A 20,781-nucleotide genomic window follows, 5' to 3' on the forward strand; every position below is an offset into this window, starting at 1 on the left:
AGACCTAGGAGGACCATGTCAGGTCCACCTAATTAAGAGACCCAACTGGACCATTCCCCATCCCCTCCCAGGATCACTCAACTGGACAGTTTTCTGGGCTTGTGTTATGCTCAACTGAAATCAGGAAAGACAAATATTCTACTAAATAAAACTTCTTTCCTCCTGTTTCCTTTGCTTTCTTTTTTCTCTTTCTGGGATAACCTTGCCTATTACTAAGGACTGAACATATTAAATGATGACAGGAGACAAATGGCCTCCATCTTAATTTATTTCCAAAGTCCTGTGCATCCTCTCAGGGACCCATATGTGGCTGTGAGGCCTTTAGGCCACAGGTGGTAGGCATCTTTGTCCTCTAGCCACTGCTGAATAGTTTTGCTCCAAATTATAGAAAAATATCCTTCTGAATCACACATCCAAAAGACCTTTAGGAAGCACCATATGTTTTTTGGCAGATGTGGTTTGTGTAGTTTGAACTTTCCTGGGACAAGGCATGCTACAACCTAATCACAAAGGAACAACCTTCTGGTCATCTCTCCAGGTTCCGATTTTGAGTGCTCAGTCCTTCACAGAATCAAGTGGGAAGGAAGGCAGAAATGCTCCAACACGGCTCCGAGGCTGAGGTCACAGCAGGCCCCGGGCGGGATGCACGCTGATACTCACGGTAAAGGATTCCGCTTCCACAGCAGGACCCTGCTTTCTTCTGCCTCGTGGCCTCGCTGCCGAGCGTCACCCCCATTTTCCCCGATGGCTGGCTGTACTTTGAAACAATCCATTTTCTCATCCCACGTCCCCAGAAGGGCAAAGTGAACTCTTCCCGATGGATCTGTCACTTCCCCTGTCACCTATGAGGATGGAGAGCAGGGCTCTGGGGCACGGCAGTCACTGTGGGTTAGCTTACCTGACTATTTTGGAAACCGAAGTCCTAGGGTAAATACTGGTTAAATCCTGTTAGGACAAACTCCATGGAGCCATTCAAATTATTCTGTTATATTTTCTTGAGCTGCTTAAAATAACTGAGTCATGAGTTGGAGGTTTCATTACCATTTTGTGGTATAGAGATTTTTGTTGTAATGATGTGTGTAGGAAAAGGATCTGACTGTACGCAGAATTATGTTATATTCTTCTCTCCACAAGTCAGAGAGCCACAAATAGATTTCTTCACTCTCCCATCAAAACTCACAGCACAACTTCATTGCAGTGGTAACACTCACTCAGACTTCACAGGGGTCAAACTGCCCTTGCCTTCTTCCTGTAATCCTTTCCTTAGTCCTCTCTCAGTGTTTCCCATTTTCAAATCTCATTGCTTTTTTTTTTTTTTTGGCTGTGCCCACACCGGCTTACAGGATCTAATTCCCCAACCAGGGATCGAACTTGGGCCCACACAGTGAAAGAGCCCCAACCGCTGGACGGCCAGGGAATTCCAATCTCTCATTGCTCTTGACTTTTATTTTCTAGTTTGTTGTCTTTTGCTGACTTTCTCCTTTACCTTTCCTTTTTTTTGAACACACACACACACCCATCCATCTACACCAGGTCGAAAGGAGTAGACTTTCTATGGGATATACAGTAAGTGAAAAACATGTTAATTTCAATTTCTCTTACCTTTCTTGCTACATCCCGAGAGAAGTAGCTATAAGGAACGAATTTAAGATTGCACTTGTCTCCTGTCTTGTGATTCACAATGTCAATTTCACCAGACTATAAAAAGAAAAGATTCATGGCTTGGTTTTATTAAGACTGGATGACTTGAATATATGCTAAGCCCCATGCCTCAATTCTTTTCTTTTCAATCTTACATTCTAGCGCTCCTGTACTTAAGATTCAGGTCTTAGCCAACCTTAAGACTCTGTGGAATCCCTTTGTAATCTTAGTATCCCAGGCTGGAATGAAGGCCAAATGATCTTTTTTTAAAAAACTGTGTGTCACATTTTAAGTAGCATAATTGGACTTTCAGCACACACAGTGATATTCACATAACAATTCACCTTCCCAAACCAATCCTCCACTTGTACCCTTCAAGAACGCCATGCTTGAAAGTATTCTACTCACAGTTTCAGGACTACATATGGTGGGCCTTCCTACACTTTATTCATTTCATTTTCTCCTCCTTTCTATCTTGCGAATCCCAAACCACTCTTTAAGACTCAGCGTCATTTCCACATCTATCATGAAGCCTTTCCTCACTGCTCAGACAGTATTCCCTCTCTTTCCTGAATTTACTGCAACCACTGTCTGAAGAGCAAACTGATAGTGAATTAGGTATTATCTTAGTACAGCTCTAACACTAGTCTATTTTGTCAAGTGGTTTTTAATCAAACACATATTTGTCTTATATCTCCAATGATAAAATAACTCTTTGAAAGACAATGCCTCATCTGACTTTGTATCTCCAAGACCTAATGCTCAGCCTGGCAATGAATGTTTGATGAATAATGAAAGGATGAAGGATGAGAGCCATGTTTATTATTTCCTGTACCCTTCATAGTGCCTAATACAGTCCTAGTAGTCACTGAATGAATGTGTAACTTGGTCATTTATAGATAATAATTTGTGGTATAGAAACTCAGGGAGTTTGGGGGGAAGGTTACTGCCTGAGGGAAATTCCGTAGGCAAAACTGATAAATCAGTAACAGCAGTCTGGGGCCAGTTTACGTGTCTTAAATACTGCAAAGATGGCCATAGGGAGGTATTCTTCTGAACTTCAGAAGCACTTTGAGCCCCTTTGCTCACCTGATCGATCCACAGTTTGCCCACGATAATGTTGTGCACTGTTGTGGTAACTTTTTTCCAAGTGTAGTGGTGCCCAGTTGCATGGAAAATACAGTGGATGCTACCTAGAAGCAGAGAGTGGTACACAAATTAAGCCAAATATTAGAACAATAGCACCATGCTGGCTAGAAATAATGATGATTGATTTTAGTCTATCAAAATTTCTTACTTTTAAAAAGAAAACAACAGGGCTTCCCTGGTGATGCAGTGGTTGGGAATCTGCCAATGCAGGGGACATGGGTTTAAGCCCTGGTCAGGGAGGATACCGCATGCCGCAGAGCAACTGGGCCCGTGTGCCACAACTGCTGAGCCTGTGCTCTAGAGCCTGTGAGCCACAACTACTGAGCCCGTGTGCTGCAACTACTGAAGCCCACGTACCTGGAGCCCCTGCTCTCTGCAACTAGAGAAAGCCCGTGCGCAGCAACAAAGACCCAAGACAGCGAAAAAAATAAATTTAAATAGATAAACAAATAAAATTTAAAAAAAAAGAAAGAAAACAAGTCAAAAAGGACTTATAACTTAATAAATGTTGGAAGCACTGACTAAATTTTTCACTTTATTTTTAAATTTATGAATAAAACATAACTAATGATGATAAACATTGATAACTGATACAGCTTAGCTGGGAAGTAATATTCTGCAACTGTAGAAATAAAAATGAGAGCAAAACCCCCAATCTTTTCACTAACTGTGCCTGCCATACTAGCTGCAAAATTTACAGGAACAAGTCAAATCTGCCCCAATATGAAAAAATAAAATCACCTTATGGAAAAGTGCACACATTGGTAGTCAGTACTGGGGACAAGCCCTATTGTGAGTAACTAGCTGTGTGACTTTAAGTAAACCACTTATCTACCTACGGGCCTTAATGGTAAAAAAAAATAGGAGTAGCAGATAGAGCAGGTGCACTGGCTCAGATGTGTGAGCCTGTGTTACACAATAAAGAATTTGTCTTGTCTTTGTCCAATCTCTAAACTCTTGCTATTTCCCCAGTGATAGTGGTGTCTTTGTTACTCATGAGGGCCCTGGTGGTATATGCCAGTGAGGTGCCTCAGGTGGGCCCCTAGACAGCTTATGCCGAACAGATGACTCAGGACGAGGGCGGGCCAGAAAGACCAACCATGTCATCAGGGAGTAGAGGCATCACGTCACCTGATATGGGCTGGACCTGGCCACCCGACCTCTTGGGAATTTTGTTCATAATCTATTTTCGCTGGGTGAATAAAATCATATTTTTAATAGAGGTAGCTCTCTAAAAGCATACACTTTTGTACAGAGAGGATGCAACCCTAATCTAAGTGTAAGCAAGGAAAACAGAAGCCATCTCTTTGGAATCAGAACTTCAGAGAAGAAGAAACTTTGCCAGTGGACAATGAAAAACAAAAAGTGGGTCACAGTTTAAAAAACCAAAGGATAAAGTGTTAAGAGGGTAGACATGAGAAATCCAAAGGTGGTGGGTCAGTGAGTGAGAAGATGGTTTCTACTCCTTTTCTAAACGGACACAACTTGGAGACATCCAGCCTCCCCAAATAGCTGGCACTGTGCTTGGATGTATCTGGAGAACCAAGAGAAGGAGAGGTTGCAACAATTCTAGGACTCAGATTCAGGACTTGGAGAACCTATTACTTGTAGTGTTATTTGAAATAAACTGACTTCCTGTGTTCCCTGATGACTAAGTCATGTTTTCTAGCGCATGCTAACACTGGTGTGTAATGCTGGATACATTCAGGTCTTGTGTCAGAAATTTAGACTTTCCTGAATCAGTTCGCATAATCATTGGTGGCAGCTCAGCCCTGTTCAGCTAAGTGGGATGGACGGAGTCTAACAAGTCTCTTTAGGACTAGCCTCAATCCACAGAAAGTGATGGAAAGACAACATTGTTTCTTTGAGGGTCATTTTCTCATCTTTCTGATCTCTGCCTTCCCAGATACTAGAGTATTATAGTGGCTGCCACAGAGCTAAACTGTTGTGTAATCCCCAGATGTGGCCCCTTGTCTCATGTTCATTCCTTACGTGCTTTTTATCTCTAAGAAAACGTATGTACATAAGCTTACTTTTTGCAAATAACCTATAAAATTATAATGTGCCTGTTAAGTTATATATAAGCTGAAAATGTGACTGAGTTTAAAAATGAGTATAAAATAAAGGTTATCAATACAAAAAAAAATCTATTTAAAACATGTCATATTAAAAAAATAAATAAATAAAATAAAATAAAAGATGTCATATCAATTTGCCACACCATAAAATCTCTCAATTACTTCCTACTGCAGTTAGAGCAAAACTCAACTCCTTTCCATGGCGTACAAGACCCCACAAGAGCAGGCCCCCGCCTGCCCCTCTGGTCTCATCCACCACGCTCCCCTCCTTTCCCCCCCACTCTGAACCAGCTGCTGTAGTCTCACTGTTTCTCCTGCATGTGATGCTTGCTTCACCCCCAGGGCCCTTATCTTTGGGGTTCTCTCTGACTGGAACACACTCCCCCAAGTCATCTTTTGGTTTTGTTTCTTTTTGTTATCAGGTCTCTGCTCAAAGGTAACCATTTCAGAGAATTTCCTTGACTCCCATCCAAGGAAACACACACACATTCCTTCCTCCATCATTAACCCCATCTCCACTTACTCTACTTTCTCTATTGAACTACCACTATATAAAATTAAAGTATTTGTTTTATTTACTTTTTTGTCTACTTAAGAAAAGAATGCAAGCTAAATGAGGGCAAAGTAGCTTTTGTTCACCATTATATACCCACCTAGAATAGTTTCCAGCATGTAGTGGGCACTCAAATATCTGTTGATATCTCAGCTGCAGGCACTGTTATCCCCTACAATTGTTTCCTATTGCTGCTGGAACCAACTGTGACAAACTTAACACAACTTATTTGCTTACAGTTCTGCAAGGCAGCAGTCTAAAATCAAGGTGTCAGCAGGTGTGCGTTCCTTCTGGAAGCTCAAGGGGAGAACCCATCTTCTTACTTTTTCCAACTACTAGAGGCCACCTGCATTCTTTGGCTTGTGGACCCTTCCTAGCATCCCTCAAACCTCTTGCTTTTGTTGTCACTGACTCTGAACCTCCAGCCCACCTATTAAAATACCCTTGTGGGGGCTTCCCTGGTTGCCCAGTGGTTAAGAATCTGCCTGCCAATGCAGGGGACATGGTTTCAAGCCCTGAGCCAGGAAGATCCCACATGCCGTGGAGCAACTAAGCCCATGTGCCACAACGACTCATCCCATGTGCCACAACTACTGAAGCCTGGGCACCTAGAGCCCATGCTCTGCAACAAGAGAAGTCCATGCACCACACCAAAGAGTAGCCCTCACTCACTGCAACTAGAGAAAGCCCGTGCACAGCAACAAAGACCCAATGCAGCCAATAAATAAATAAAAATAAATTTATTCAAAAAATACCCTTGTGGTTATATTAGGCCCATAGAAAAATCCAGGGTTACCTCCCCAGCCCTGATCCTTAACCACACCTCCAAAGTTCCTTTCACCATGAAAAGCGATACACTCATAGGTTCCAGAGATTAGGATGTGGATACATTTGGGGGAAGAGGGGCATTATTTAGCCTACCACATCCTCATTTTACCAAATAAAGACTCTGAGCTTAGAGAGGTCAAATAATTTTCCCAAGGTCACACGGCAGGTGACAGCTGGAGCTGAAGTTCAAAATAAGAGCAGGACATCTGAACAGTCCGATACCATAACCCTATACCCCACCCTGATGATGCACGTGTTGTTCTGTACAGTGTCCCTTCCAGCTCACCAGGATAGTGGAAAAACAAAGAATACCCTATGACTACCTTCCTTTACATATTATTTGTGCCTTGAAAACTTGATACTAAGTTAAAGATCTAAACCCCGAGCCAATTAAAATGTATAAAGGGGAAGATGGCTGCTTGCAGGATGGTAGAGTAAGGACTTCCATGTATCAGCTCCCCAATAAAATCAACAAGAACACACTAGCAAAAGTGATCAGAATCAACTTTTTCATAACTCTGGAAATTAACCAAAGGCTTACAATAACCCAAGGGGCATTTATTCAAGAAAAATGGCTGAATCTCAGTAAGCAAAATGAGCTTCATGGCATTTTAACTTGCCCTATTCCTATCCCTCTTTCCCCAGCTCTTCAGTACCCTAGAAAACCCGGCAGCCTCACAATCATGGTAGCCGTGAAAACCAGCAAGCAGCCTAGCGAACACTGCAGGGAGCAGATCAGTGTGAAGCTCCCCAAAAGCCCAGCTCCAAAGTACTGCCATTATCTGACCTATCTGGTGGTTCCCCCACTCACAGGACTTATCTTTATTTGATCTGACTCAGCACCTGCTCACCTCAAACAGCCTTCTCCCTGGGGCAATTATCAAGACAATCAGTGGCAATTATTTAACACAACAGCTGCCAGAGGTGGTTATAACAGTTGAAGCACTTGAAGAAATAAGGCCAAAAATTCCCCAAATTTGTTGAAAAACACTACACATCCAAAAGTCCAATGAACACCAAGTAAGATCAACTCAAAGAACACCACAATGAAAACCATCATAATCAAACTAGAAAGACAAAGACAGAATCCTGAAAGCAGTAAGACAGAAGTGACGCATGATACTCTGGGGATCCTCAGAAACCATGGAGGCCAGAAGGCAGTGGGACGACATATTCAACATGTGAAAGAAAAAGACCGTCAAACTCAGAATTCAATGTCCAGCAAAACTATCCTTCATAAACAAAGGAGAGCTTAAGACATTTCCAGAAAAACAAAAACTGAAAGAATTCCCAGCTAGCAGATCTGCTCTTCAAGAAATACTAATGGAAGTCCTTTAGGCTGAAATGAAGGACACTAGATAGTAACTTAAATCTACCTTAGAAAATTAAGAGACCAGTAAAGGTAACTGCAATTAACTATATAAAAAACAGCATAAAGGTATTTTTTTTTGCTTGTAACTTTTTTTCTCCTATATGATCTAAAAGACAACTACATAAAGCAACAGTTAAAAAACAATGTTGATGGACTTATACTGTAGAAAAATGCAGTTTGTATGAAAATAAAAGCACAAAGGAGGGAAAAGGTAATGGATCCATACAAGTGCAAAGTTTTGTGTCTTGTTGAAATTCAGTTGGCATGAATCTGAACTAGATGAGTAGAAGGTGTTTATTGTAATACCCAGGGTAACCACCACAAAAATACCTTTAAAAATATAAAAGAAATAACAAAGGAACTAAAATGATAAACTAGAAAATTATCTACTTAACACAAAAGAAGGAACTAATGGAGGATAGAGGACATAAGATGCACAGAAACAAAATAGCAAAATGGCAGATGTAAATCCTAACAAATCAGTAATTATAATAAATATAAGTGGATTAATCACTCTAATCAAAAAGTAGAAATTGAAGGACCTCCCTGGTGGTGCAGTGGTTAAGAAACCACCTGCCAATGCAGGGGACATGGGTTCCAACCCTGGTCCAGAAAGATCCCACATGTCGTGCAGCAACTAAGCCAGTGAGCCAAAACTACTGAGCCTATGCACCACAAATACTGAAGCCCACGTGCCTAAAGCCCGTGCTCCACAACAAGGGAAGCCACCGCAATGAGAAGCCCGGGGCACCACAATGAAGAGTAGCCCATGCTTGCCACAACTAGAGAGAGCCTGCACACAGCAATGAAGACCCAACTCAGCCAAAAAAATAAAAGTAGGAATTAGAAAAATGGATAAAGTATATAAGGAGGATTTTTTGACTAAAGTGCCACCTGGGCAAATTCAAACTACATGGAACCCAGTAGTGTCACTGTCACAGAGATCAACAGGCTGAGTAGTTGTTTCATTCATACTCTCAAACTGAGATTCTCCTTGGGTTAGAGAACTCCAGACAATGAAGTAATACTCTTATTTAAATGCATCTCTTTAAACTCCAAGCTACCACCCAATCCCAATATGAGCAGATGAGCACACTCGTGTTTATCCTCTACCACAGTGTTCATAATTCTGCAAACTTCAATTACATTTCCTAGAAGCATTCTTTTTTCCAGACTTCAAGAATTCTAACCTTTTCAGTCTATTTTATGGGACAGCACAGACTCCCTGCCACCACCTCAAAAAACCATCTATCTGCCTACTCACTCACAGCCCTGTCCGTGTATCTTTCTTCAGTGACATCTACCAGCTTACCAATTACCCTCTGAGAGCTGAATGCCACTGAAAATGTGAAAATTTCACTGCATGATTCTCCTTCCAAGTCACTGATGCAAAAACATTAAATACAGCCAACCCCAGGACTAATGCCTGGAAATCCCACTCTTTATACTTCTGTATTCAGTTTTCTGTCACTATGTCAATTCTTGTTCAGTCTCCCTACAAAGGCTGGGAACTTTGTTTTGTTCATTTATATTTCCTGAGCACCTTAGAACCATCCCTAATATGCGGTAGATATACTCAGTATCTAATAGATGGGGTGATTTAAGACAACACATCTTGATGACTTGAATCTTTAAATCACCGTAGGAATGAAATCCTATCAAAGATTTCTTTTAACTCTAAAAAGTAGATCCACCACTTATGTTCCTATAGTTACTCATCCCTCAAAGAATTCTAGATTAGTCAAATTACAGAGAAAATGTATAGCACATCACTGGTAATTTAGGTTTATTGCTAGTTTTCAAATGTATATAACCCTCCTTAGAATTAAATACATAAAATCCTCAGGGGGCCTCTGCAACTCTTCTCCATGGATGAAAGTTAGGCTGCAGTGTGACTACGGACACCCTAGTTTTGCAGATTACACGTGAACACCTGAGGTGTTTACTACTCTTAACCTAACACACTTCTGAAACCATTAGCTTCAAAAACAGTTAAGCAATTAGAACCTTTTGAAAGGTTCTCAGGAAAGATCAAAACCTAAATCACTTAGTCTCCTTTTCATTAACTATAAAGTGATAGAGTTCAGTTTCCTGTCTTTTAATATATTACAAACATCCCTGGATTTTTTCCTAGCTAATTTCTAGTTTGCACTGTCCCTATTTCACTGAGAGAAAAGGGATTTATTAAAGTAGAAGACTGTACTGCAATAACCCAGCACTGCAGCTCTGCCACATGAAAGACTAGAACCAGGAAATGGAAAGCCATTGAGAGCTTTCAGTTACCATCAGCTCTGTCTCTAGGGAACTGTTGGTTTCTCTCTACCTGCTTTGTGTTTCTTTATCTGCAGACCAGCATTCACTCTTCAGTACACACATGGCCTAATGTGGCTGCTCTAGTTCAAAAGAGCATCAAGAATCTACTCCCCTTTTTGAATAATTGCATTTCCCTTAAAGTACAGACACACTGACACTGTATACTAGGATTCCTACTCCCAGGCCTGATCCTTTTGATCTTGGTGCAAAATTAACTTGTAATCCAATAAGATCTTTTAAAATACAGTTTCATCTTACCTGGAGTTCAGCTGTTATATAAATGATACCTAACCCCTCTGCTGGAGGAAGAGAGAGGGGAGAAAGGAGGGGGGTGGGGAGGGGCTACCCAGGAAACCTAACCCTGCAGTCACAAGAGTTCTGATCTATAGAGAGAAACTGATTGCTAAGGTAATGGGGAAAACACCAACTAAAGGGCAGAATTTTTAAAATGCATGCTAAAATGTATATTCTAAAATAGTATTTAAAGATGCATTAAATATAGCTAAGAAGACAAAGAACTTCTGACTGGATGGATCCCTAAAGAGTCTCACACCCCCTCACTCACCTGGTAGCTGAGAAGTTAAGTGACCTGCACAAAGCTAGCTCATAGGGTTCAATGCCCAAATCTGACCTCCAGGCTCCTGAACCAGTGGCCTCCTCCATCCTGCCAGAGAGGCTTTCCTTCCCAGAACACAAATTCTTGCAAAGATGGTGGCCTTACCGAGAGGCATAATGGAGAGGTATTTGCCTCGAAACTTGCTGGTGATTTTGATTTCCTGACGCAACGTCCAGCCATTTTTGGACTCAGCATGGTGTGCAGCCGCAGGGGGGTGATGACTCACCTTGAAAAAAATCAGTGGCTCAAATTAAAAGGAAGAAAGGAGGAAGAAAAGATACTGCCTATAAACTGGCGATAAACACCCCAAGTTCACACGACTTTTTACACCCACACCAGCTGGTGAATACCGGGGCCTCCAGTATTGAAGTCCTGAGGGAAAAGAAGGCAGTCTGGGATGACAGCGTTCTGGAATTTCTGTAAACGTTAACACCCAGGGGTGTCAACCCCCCAAATCATCCCTTCTTCCAACAGGAAACGTGTCACAGTCCTGAGACCCCTTTACCTGCTCACAGAGGGACCGGTACCCATTCTCCTCTAATCGATCCAGCTCAAAGGTCTCCCCAAGGAGTGGGTTGAATGGCTTGCTGGTACGGAAGACAGTAGTGGAGTAGGAGGACACGGTGAAAGCTGCAACATAACAGAGCTGTTCTAGAGAGTTCTCACACTTTGCAGCTCGGTCTAACAGCTCGTGGTATTCCAGATCTTCAGTAAGGCGCTGAAGCATGGATAAGGGCTCATTAAAGTTCACCTGTCAGGAAAAGAGCAGATATAAAAACTTTGCCCACACATCCATATGAGACAATTTCTTTCTTTCCTTTTTTTTTTTCCCCTTTTTTGCACGTGGAGGGAGACACATCGAGATGTCAAGATGATAAAGCAAATCACTGGGAAAGAAGAGGCCCTCACTCAGTAGAGCAACTCTAAGGTCTAACCCCAAAGCAGCCCATTCTCCTTGGTCAACTGTTCATGCCGATGAGTGGTGGAAATCTCCAGTTTCATTTATTTCACTAACTGGAAGCTCTCTGAGATGGGAACCACGCCTCTTCCACTCACCACTGCATATCCGAGAGCCACTGATGCCTGGCCCATGGGAAACTGTCATCAAATAGGTATTAAACAAATGAATAAAAGGGGAAATGGACTTTAGCACAAGTATACCCAGAGAGGAAGTTAAGCATCTAACATTTTTGAGGGAAGAAAGAAAGGGTAGTAAATTCTAAGTGCAGGCGTGTCCTGACTAGTGGAAAAAACATTACAGAAGTTAGTTTCCACTCCCAGACTAGACCATCGCCGAGTTTCAATTCAGTTCCACATCAGGCCAGGATTCTGCTTTCTCCTCTGAGACTAGACAGTTGTATATCTGGACCTGGAGTGTTTATGCTTGGGGGCTGAGAGTTCTACCTTTCAAGTTTTAGAACCAACTTAGGGCACCCAGCCACAGGATGAAGCCAGTGTCTGTCTGTGTGTCTCTGTTGGGGAGAAGATGTCCATTCATACCACAAATATTTATTGAACCCTTTATGTGTGCCAGACTCTACACAACTTGCTGGGTGTAGAGAAGTGAACAAAAGAGACATTGTCCCCCCATTCCCCAGTGTTAGTTTCTGAGCTGATCGTTTGGAATTTATGATGACTTTACTACTTAAAAAATTACTACAAAAAGAGGTTAGCTTCCCAGGCTAGTCTATAAAGCTTGTTTAACAAGCAATACAGCTAAACAAGCCTGAATATCAATAGCCTGAATTCTAAGTTCAGAGAAGACAGAAAGGAAGAAAAAAATGTCCTTTGTATGGAATGGTGCTGACCTAAAGCAACATTTCAAGTTAATAAAACAAATAAAAACAACACTTTTCTTTCCTACAGTCCTACCCCTTTTTTTCTGTCTTTTTCTGCATTTTTATCCAACCTCCTACACGCCAATCTCTGATTCACACACCACCCTAATATTTACTGTCCTCCCAATTATGAAATATCTTGTAACTTCCACTATAACTAACTTTGGAAACAAAGTATAAAGGAAAACATCTACTTGAAATACCATCACCCAAAGATAACCACTATTTATAGCTTCATATTTGTTTCTGTGCATTTATACATAAAAAAAAAAAAAAAAACTATGCTAGAGACTGCTTTTTCTGAGAAATATACCAAGCATTTCTCTCTGAAAATTTCCCAGTGGGGAAGCAGAATCTACCCTGCCTCAACTAAAAGTATACCACACTCCAAAACCATCTTGTCCACAGAGAAAAAAGCAGGTATGCTAAGAAAAAGTGCACACTGAGGGGAAATGGACGGACAGAACTCGAATCCTCAAGGAGCTTTTATTTAAAAGAGGGTACTTATTAACTATACCAACAAAATCTCTCAGTGGCAGAACTGCAGGCACCATGCAGTAACATTTCCATGCATTTCAAGGAAAATGGGACGGGCGGTGTGTTCCACAGGGGGCTACAGGGGTCTAGAATTAGTGCATCCTAAGCCTACCACTGCTTATCACACACACACAGCCCTGCCCCCCAACAGCTGTTTCAGGAACCATGGTTTCTCCGAAAGTGCCAGGCTTTTCACACTGATCATTTTATCACTCAGAGGCCTAATAGGGAAACAAATAAACCTGAGAATTTACAGTGGAAGGAAGCAAGGCATGAGTTATACAGCTGATGGAGAGCTGGGCAGCACAAAAAGACAGCCTAGAGATTAGCAGCAGGAAGCCATAACCATCGGTAGGCTGGAGGGACAAAGAGAGCAGTGGTATCACTGCAGCACAGAGGCCAGAGGCATGCGCAGAAGCTAAAACCTCAGGGGGGCCTGTCCGGTGGAAACTAGAGCCACACAGCTGCTGCCAGCACACAGCCCGAGAGAATGCAGCCAGGGCAGGGAGAACCCTGGGGCTCTCCTTTCCTCCCGCTCCAAACCCCTTCTGATGCCTCGCCCTGGTGGAGCCCAGCCAGACACGGAAGCCTGAGAAACATGGCCTGGAGGGATCAGCTTTCCTGTGACACAGCACAGAGCAGGGGAAGGGCGAGGGCTAGATCCACAGGCAAACAGGTACAGGACTGCACATTCCTTGTAACAATGTCAACAAGGAACTAATGGTAAAGGAGGACGGAGAGGTCACCTGGACTCAGAAGCTATCTCTAAACAGGAACTGCATTTCTGAGGCTGCAATGACTTGCCTTTCCAGCCTACCTTCCCACCACTTCCTTCAAGGCACTAGGCAAAGAAATGGGGCTTCTTTTCAGGCCCCCAGTGAAGCACTTATGTTTCTCCAATGTGCTTATTCATGGCCTTTTCCTGTCTGGAGGTCAACATTTTTCTAACAAAAATCCTACACGCTTACATACAAATCTGTTTGTTTTCCAAGACCCAGTTAATTAATTACTTTAACATTTGCTGAATGATATATATGTGCCAGGCACTGGCTAAGCATCAAGGATATAGAGACCAATAAGACAGTTTCTGCCCGTGAAGAATGGTCTATGGAGAGGTGGAAACCACTGGCCCATAAGCCCTAAGAGACTAGGAGAACCTGTCTGTATTTCTATATGCCACGTACCCAGCTGTGGGAAGAACCTGCAGGCAACCCCCACTCCCACTCTTCCTTTCTTCTATAAGCAGCAGAATCCCCAATTTTTAACTAGGCCAATGCCACCGAAAATAGAAGTCTTCATTTCTAGCCTCCTCTCCAGCTAGCTGACGCCATATAACGAAGTTCTGGCCAAAGAGATTCAAGGGAAAATGGTTCATGCAATTTCCAGGGAGCACCCTTAAAAGGCAGGGCATGGCCTTCTCCTCTCTCCCTCTTCTTGCTGACTGGGATGAGACCCTGATGGCCTGAGCTAGAGCAGCTACTGAGCACCTAGGAACTGAGGCCACAGGCAGCAGAACAACAGGACAGAAAGGAGCCCAGCCATGACAGTGCGGAGTATCGTACCAGCTCTGGACCACCTACTTCTGGACTTTAACATGATAATCAGTTGAGCTAATATTTGTTGGCCAGCTTTTTCTGTGAAGGCTAGACAGGAAATATTTAGGCTTCGAGGGCCATATGGCCTCTGTCACACCTACTCAACACTGCTGTTCTAAGATGAAATCAGCCACAAACAGCAAACGAACGAGCATTTACTGTGTTCCAATAAAACTTCATGGACACTAACATTCAAACTGCGTATAATTTTCACATCACAAAATATTAACCTCCTTTTGATATTTTTCAACCATTTAAAAACACAAAAACTATGCTTAGCTTGTGGGCTATAGAGCTGGCAGCTAGATTTGGCCCCAAGGCCAGAGTTTGCTGACCCCTAGTCTGAACTAACATATTTTGCATTCTTTAAATTGAACCTATACCTGATACACTGATACAACCCCAGGCAGCTAGACAGTCAATGAACACTTGAGGAGTGAACCAGCAAGTGAAACCCAGTGCCCAGAAATAAACAGTGGCACTTGTTGGAACACAGGGACAGATGGCTTGCCTTGACCGGATGCATGGGTGAAGGTTTGCTGAAAGAGATGACACCGTAGCTGAACCCTGAAGAAAACGGTATCAGCCAGGGCAAAAGAAAAGTGGCGAGGGTGGGTGGGGAGCTGATGACAGTGTGGGCAGAAAGAGCAGTGTATGCAAATGCTCTGAGTGGAAAAAGCCAAGATGCTGGTGAGAGTAACTGGAGGTAACTCCCAAAGATCAGAACACCACATGTGTCTGGGTGGAGCCTGTCCTTGGGGAGGAAGTACTGATATCAAGCCCACTAAGGGATCTGGACTACTCTCAAACTAGTAAGGACCGAGGAAAGGATTTTAAGCTAAGGAATGACATGACTACATTTGCAGTATTAAAAAGATCCCTTTTGGAGATCAACTCGATGATGGGTGATGCCTTAGAGGGCCGGGACGGGGAGGGTGGGGGGGTGTTTGTTGCAGGAGGGAGGGGATATGGGGATATGTGTATAAATACAGCTGATTCACTATGGTGTACCTCATTAGCTGGTACAAGAGTGTAAAGCAATTATATTCCAATAAAGAGCTTAAAAAAAAAAAAGATCCCTTTTTACAACAGTGTGGACAGACTGGAGGAGGGCATGACAGAAAGCAGGGAGGTCAGCCCAAACACCTCCTTCACCATGGAGATGGTCCACAGCTTCCTGGCTGGAATGAACTGGCTTTGCTTCTGTGCTTCCCAAACCTTTGTATGTACAGTACTTCGCATCACACTATCATAGGATGGAATATTTTCTACTTGTTTTCACATCTGTCTCTTGAACTACATGCTTCTTGAAAACAGAAACGATGCTAAATTTACCTTTGCAAGTCCCCAGAACATCTGGCATAGGAATTTGCTCATAAAGAACTGCTACTGAACAGATGCATCTGCTCCTGGGTGATCTGGAAACACACCAGGTCCCCAGGCAAAAGTGAAGCAGCTAGTTTTAAGGGACAGTTTGTGATTGTAAGGGTAACAAGGACCATGCCACAAACAGCCACAGGAGTGGGTGGTGGCTGTCCCGGCAGCACTCTTCTGACCGGGGCCTGAGAGGCCTTCCGGGCAGAGGCTGGTCGTGCAAGACCCTCACCGGCATGGGGATCTTGGAGAGTTCTTTTCCGATGCAGTTCTTCATGATGCTCCACAAGTTGAGGCTATAGTTTGGCTTGTATGGTATCCTCGTTCTCTTTTCCTTCTTGGTCTCTTCCAGCTGATGCTTGTACTAAGCGCAAAAACAAAGCCATTCAATCACCCACAAAGAACAGAAAACCCAGTATTTATAAGCTTCCCTTCCCCCATGCTTAAAAAAAAAAATCTGTATTTTCTGTTTCTCTTAGTACTTTACAAACAAATCCTTGGGAATGACACCTAAGTTCCTCACTCTTGATAATTCCCAAATAAGAGTTACCTGTTCATCCAGGCTGATGTCACTGCTGGCTCCGCTGATGTTGCTGCCAGTACGTCTAAATGGATGGGAAATGTATGAGAATTAGAATAAAGATCAGAACTAGAGTTTGGTCCTCGCCCTGTCCTTCCAAAGCAGGATGCTAAGGACACTACACACACTTATTAATGAGCGATCAAACGACGACACTTAGGAAAGAGTATGTATGAATAAACATCTCTGGAGAACGTGTTCACGTAAAAGAGCTGACAGTCCTCTACTTACTTAAGGAAGAGTCCAGATTTTAGTAAACAACTATGATACTCCCACTGAAGCACTTCTAACCTTTTGATGGCCAGATATGTTCATTTGGGGGGGGAGGGGTAGTCAAAACCAACTTACTTGTGGCCCAGATTTTCAGGTACAGTGATGATCTCAGGAGCATCAAAAAATTCGTTCTCGTCGTCCTCATCGCTCATGTCTCCTTTGCCGGAGCAGCACTGATCTACAAGGAGGAAAGCCCCATTCGCTTACTTTGGCTGCCTTTACCAAAACCTGGCACGGCAGGATCTTTTAAACACTAACCACATACATAGTAACAAACGACAGGAAGCAGTGGAAAAGTCCGAAGAAAGAAAGGGCTCGAATTCCATTTCCAATGAGTCACCGATTCTGGAGAATGTGGAGCTCCCTCTATCAGCTGCAGAAAACCATCTGGCTTGGATCAGAACAGGCTATCCAAGAAGCAAGCAAGCATCTCACCTTTACCAGAACCGGCGCTGCCGGGGGTGTGTGCCGGCAGCACCGTGGCTCCCCGGAAGGCTCTCTCCAGGTGATTATGCTGCTTTGCCAGCTGCTCCAGGGTCTCCTCCAGGCGGATACGCTGGTCTCTCTCATACTGTAGGGACTTCTGCCACTTTTTACTGTGGGTCTGGGCTAACACAAGGAAATCTCTGCAGGCCTGTATGGAGAAAGTCAACGCGGGTCGCCTCAACTCAACTAGTCAGAGATTCCCCTCAGGCCTCGGTAAGCCCATGAAGTAACCCTATTCTGGGAACTTGAACTCACAAATTACAGTGAAAGGCCTTCCCTGTTTCTCCACAGTATCAGGGACAGCCAGCTCCGTGATACAATCAAGGTCAACTCCAAAAAAAAAAACGTTTGAATGTGGTCGTCATGGTTCTTTCCTATTTTCCTGGTCATGAGGACCAAACAAATGCCAAGTGAGCAACAAACCTACACAAAGTACTTGTGGCAACATCACGAAGGACAGCTATGTGAACTGCGCCAAAGAAGAAACCCGTAGACTGAAAGGTGAGAAAAAGCACGGGATAAGTGCTTTCAATACATTCTCAACTACTCAAGTCACCTAAAGCTGACCAATTCAGACACGGAGAACAGAGTCTGCACTGAATTAGACCAAATGTGGAGAAATTTAGTTGGTTTTTATTTTGCTCACTAAGAGAACAACTGACCTTAAAAATCAGAAGCCTACCTGAGGAATCAAAGAAGAGCTCTAGAGACAAAACACAACCCTGACCACATCAGTCCTTTCACTGGCTCCCCATTGATATTAGGACCAAATCCTACCTGTTGGTTGTGGATATAAAGGGCCCTTGTGTCCTCCTGTCCAGGCAGCCGGACCCGCCTCTGCACCCTGCTGTGCAGCCCCCCTGAACTGCTCCCCCTTTCTCAGACAGGCAGATTTCTTTCAGGCCTGCCTATCGCAGCACGTGCTGTCTGCCTGGCATAGAATGCCTTCCCACCCCCTTTCCCTACTTGGCCAAGCCCTCTTCATTCTTTAAGATCTATGGCAAATGTCACTTCTGTGGCGCTCTCCCACACCCCCCATCTCATAAGTAGCCAGTCTCTCCTCTACTTTCCACCGCACTTTGCATGGATTTCTGTTTTGCACCATCCACGGCAGTATCGTGACTTTCTCTCCAGATAGATTGTGAACGACTTGAAGATACCATTTATAGCTTATTCACATACTCATCTCCAGCTCCTAACTTAGCTGCTTTGTAGATAGTTGGGAGCCTGATAAAGTTTACTTAATAAATAAACGAAGGAAGGAAGCAATGTAAGCTTAAAAGTCTATACCCTGCTAAAGAGAAACTAAAAGGTAAACAATATCTCCTCCCATGGTTTCAACCTTTGCCTGTGGGCTGATGCCTACTAAATCAGTAATTCCAGCTGCGCCCAGGGAGCTGCAGACCAGACTACAAGACAGCCTGCTCAGTAGCTCATGGTAATCTCAGAATCAGTGGCTCCCACAGTGAACTCACCACGTCCCCTTTCTGACTCTGCATCTCCATCCCAAGAACAGTTCCAGGGCCCTTCCCCCTGCACAAACCAGAAAACTAAGAGGCATCTTTGTTTCTCTTCTTCCCTCCCCACATCCAATGATCAAAGCCTATTGATTCTTCTCTGATATTTCTGGAATCTGTACACTTCTTTCCATCCTCCACACTCAGAGGCAGTACAGAGGACATACTCTGGAGTTGTTACAGCTCCATCCTACTACCTAACTATGGAATTTTTAGCAAGTTATTTAACCTCTTGGTGCCTCACCTTCCTCATCGGTAAACAAAGAATGACAACAGTGGCCATCTCAAAGTGCTATTGCTTAATGTGCAAAGCACTTAAGACCAGGCTCGCAGGAATCATTCAGTAAGGTGTTAGCTATTATAGTTAAGCCTGCATCAAAATCGGTCTTATCCTCTTCTAATCCACTACTACCAAGCCCATTTAGTAGGATCTGCACATACAGCCCCCCACCCCCACCCCAACCCCGCCCATATTTAATTCCTCTTCAGCCTCTCTCTAGCTACTTCCTTGCTAGGCTAACAGTCAACTGGAAGTGGCCTCTAGACTTTGGGAGAGAGGGCGGGTCCACAGGTGCCACAGTGGTATCAACTCTCCTCCCTCACTTCCTTTGAAGAACAGTGATCATAAAGTTGGTGAGAGCCGATTATATGCCAGGCACTTTACTGAACACTCAACATTCCTTATCGAATAAAAGTCTTTCCACACCCTGAGAGCAGCTACTAGGATCATCACCATTCACAGACAAGGAACTGGAGTCACAGAGGAAGTAGGGTGCCCCAGGTAACAGAGATGGTTAACTGGGGCAGTTGGACTTCAGGGCCCCAAATTCTGTGTCGCCTTTTTTTCCTAGGAAGACTCTCCTGTGTCTTTCAGAATTTAGTTGAGGTGTTACCTTCTCAAATCCTCCTGGTCTGAGCTAGACACCCCCCAGGTACTATAGCACCGCAGCCTGTGCTCGCATCTCTCCTAGCACTGGGCGCGCTCCATAATGATCTGTTCACTTCTCTGGCCCTTCACTGGACAGTAACCTCCCTGAGGGCAGGGACCACAGCCACATTAGTTTTATACCCCCTGGCACAGTGCCTAGAACACAGAAGGTGCTCAATAGGTGTTCGATGAATTAGCAAATGGATGCACTAGCGCAGTGTCAAATTCACTCCCCTGCTGAGCTTCACTCTGGAAGTAAGAAAAGCTATATCCTAAGCAAGCAGGCAACTGAGTGAAATCACTGCATTCTTCCTTTGCTATAGCATTGCCTGTTTAGAGATGTGATGTGCTAGCATGTCAGGGTTAAGGCCTTGCCGTCACCCCCTAAAAGGTACAAAGGAAACAACACAGGGATAAAAAATGCATTTCCAGCAGTAACCAGCTATGAAAGGGGCAAAGACAGCGCACCCAGGGAGAACAAAGTGAGAACTGACACAAACTCTGGATACCTAGAACTCAGGGAAAAAGAACTGTTCCCAGGAACAAAGATAAGCATACTTTCAAGAGAAAAGTACAAAATAAAGTTTCAGTTTTTAAAGACATTTTTAAATCAAGATGTGTTTTGTTTGGCAAAATTTTCCTATCAGAGTAGGAAAAAAAATTGTCATGGAGCAGGGTGTCCACCTGACCTGGATAAAAGATAACAGACGATTGTGTCCTGAGCTGTTCTATTTCAAAAGTATGTTTACTTACTATTGATTAAATGACCTGTATGATTTACGAGGTCTTCCAGATCACAGGAAGACCAGAAAAACAGGCACATGGGCACCAAGAAGTACAAGAGTTTGGAAGGAGAGCACATGACCAGACATCAGAAACACAAGCACCAGTGCTGGCCTGCAGAATGCTGCTGGGAGACATGGATCTGCCTGCAATCCTTAAGTGGACAAAATAATTTCTCTCCTCTACTTTGTGTGAGTCAGAGCACTGAAGAGAATGTTCAATGCTTCAGAAAATGACACAAGAGTAAAGTATCACAACTTTCTATTAAGAAACAAAGGAGTTTTCCTAGAGGAAAACATAGGAAGAACACTCTTCGACAA

At 43.5% G+C, this 20,781-nt stretch overlaps 1 protein-coding gene across 4 annotated transcripts in view; it reads right to left on the reverse strand.

The window, feature by feature from the left end:
• Nucleotides 1-20,781, reverse strand: part of OSBP (oxysterol binding protein) — a 33,457-nt gene that overhangs the window by 2,776 nt on the left and 9,900 nt on the right. For 2 of the 4 annotated variants that reach the window (XM_057727774.1, XM_057727775.1), the window contains 9 exons: nucleotides 17,183-17,381; nucleotides 16,823-16,925; nucleotides 16,445-16,499; nucleotides 16,127-16,258; nucleotides 11,056-11,301; nucleotides 10,656-10,776; nucleotides 2,731-2,834; nucleotides 1,603-1,698; nucleotides 661-842 (listed from right to left, as the gene is read on the reverse strand). In XM_057727774.1, coding sequence (XP_057583757.1) covers nucleotides 661-842; nucleotides 1,603-1,698; nucleotides 2,731-2,834; nucleotides 10,656-10,776; nucleotides 11,056-11,301; nucleotides 16,127-16,258; nucleotides 16,445-16,499; nucleotides 16,823-16,925; nucleotides 17,183-17,381 — 1,238 coding nt within the window. The remainder of the gene's footprint in view (nucleotides 1-660; nucleotides 843-1,602; nucleotides 1,699-2,730; nucleotides 2,835-10,655; nucleotides 10,777-11,055; nucleotides 11,302-16,126; nucleotides 16,259-16,444; nucleotides 16,500-16,822; nucleotides 16,926-17,182; nucleotides 17,382-20,781) is intronic. The other 2 variants (XR_009052690.1, XM_057727778.1) reach the window with 1 other exon arrangement.

The sequence above is a fragment of the Hippopotamus amphibius genome, chromosome 3 (genome assembly GCF_030028045.1).
Source record: "Hippopotamus amphibius kiboko isolate mHipAmp2 chromosome 3, mHipAmp2.hap2, whole genome shotgun sequence".
Lineage (NCBI taxonomy): Eukaryota > Metazoa > Chordata > Mammalia > Artiodactyla > Hippopotamidae > Hippopotamus > Hippopotamus amphibius.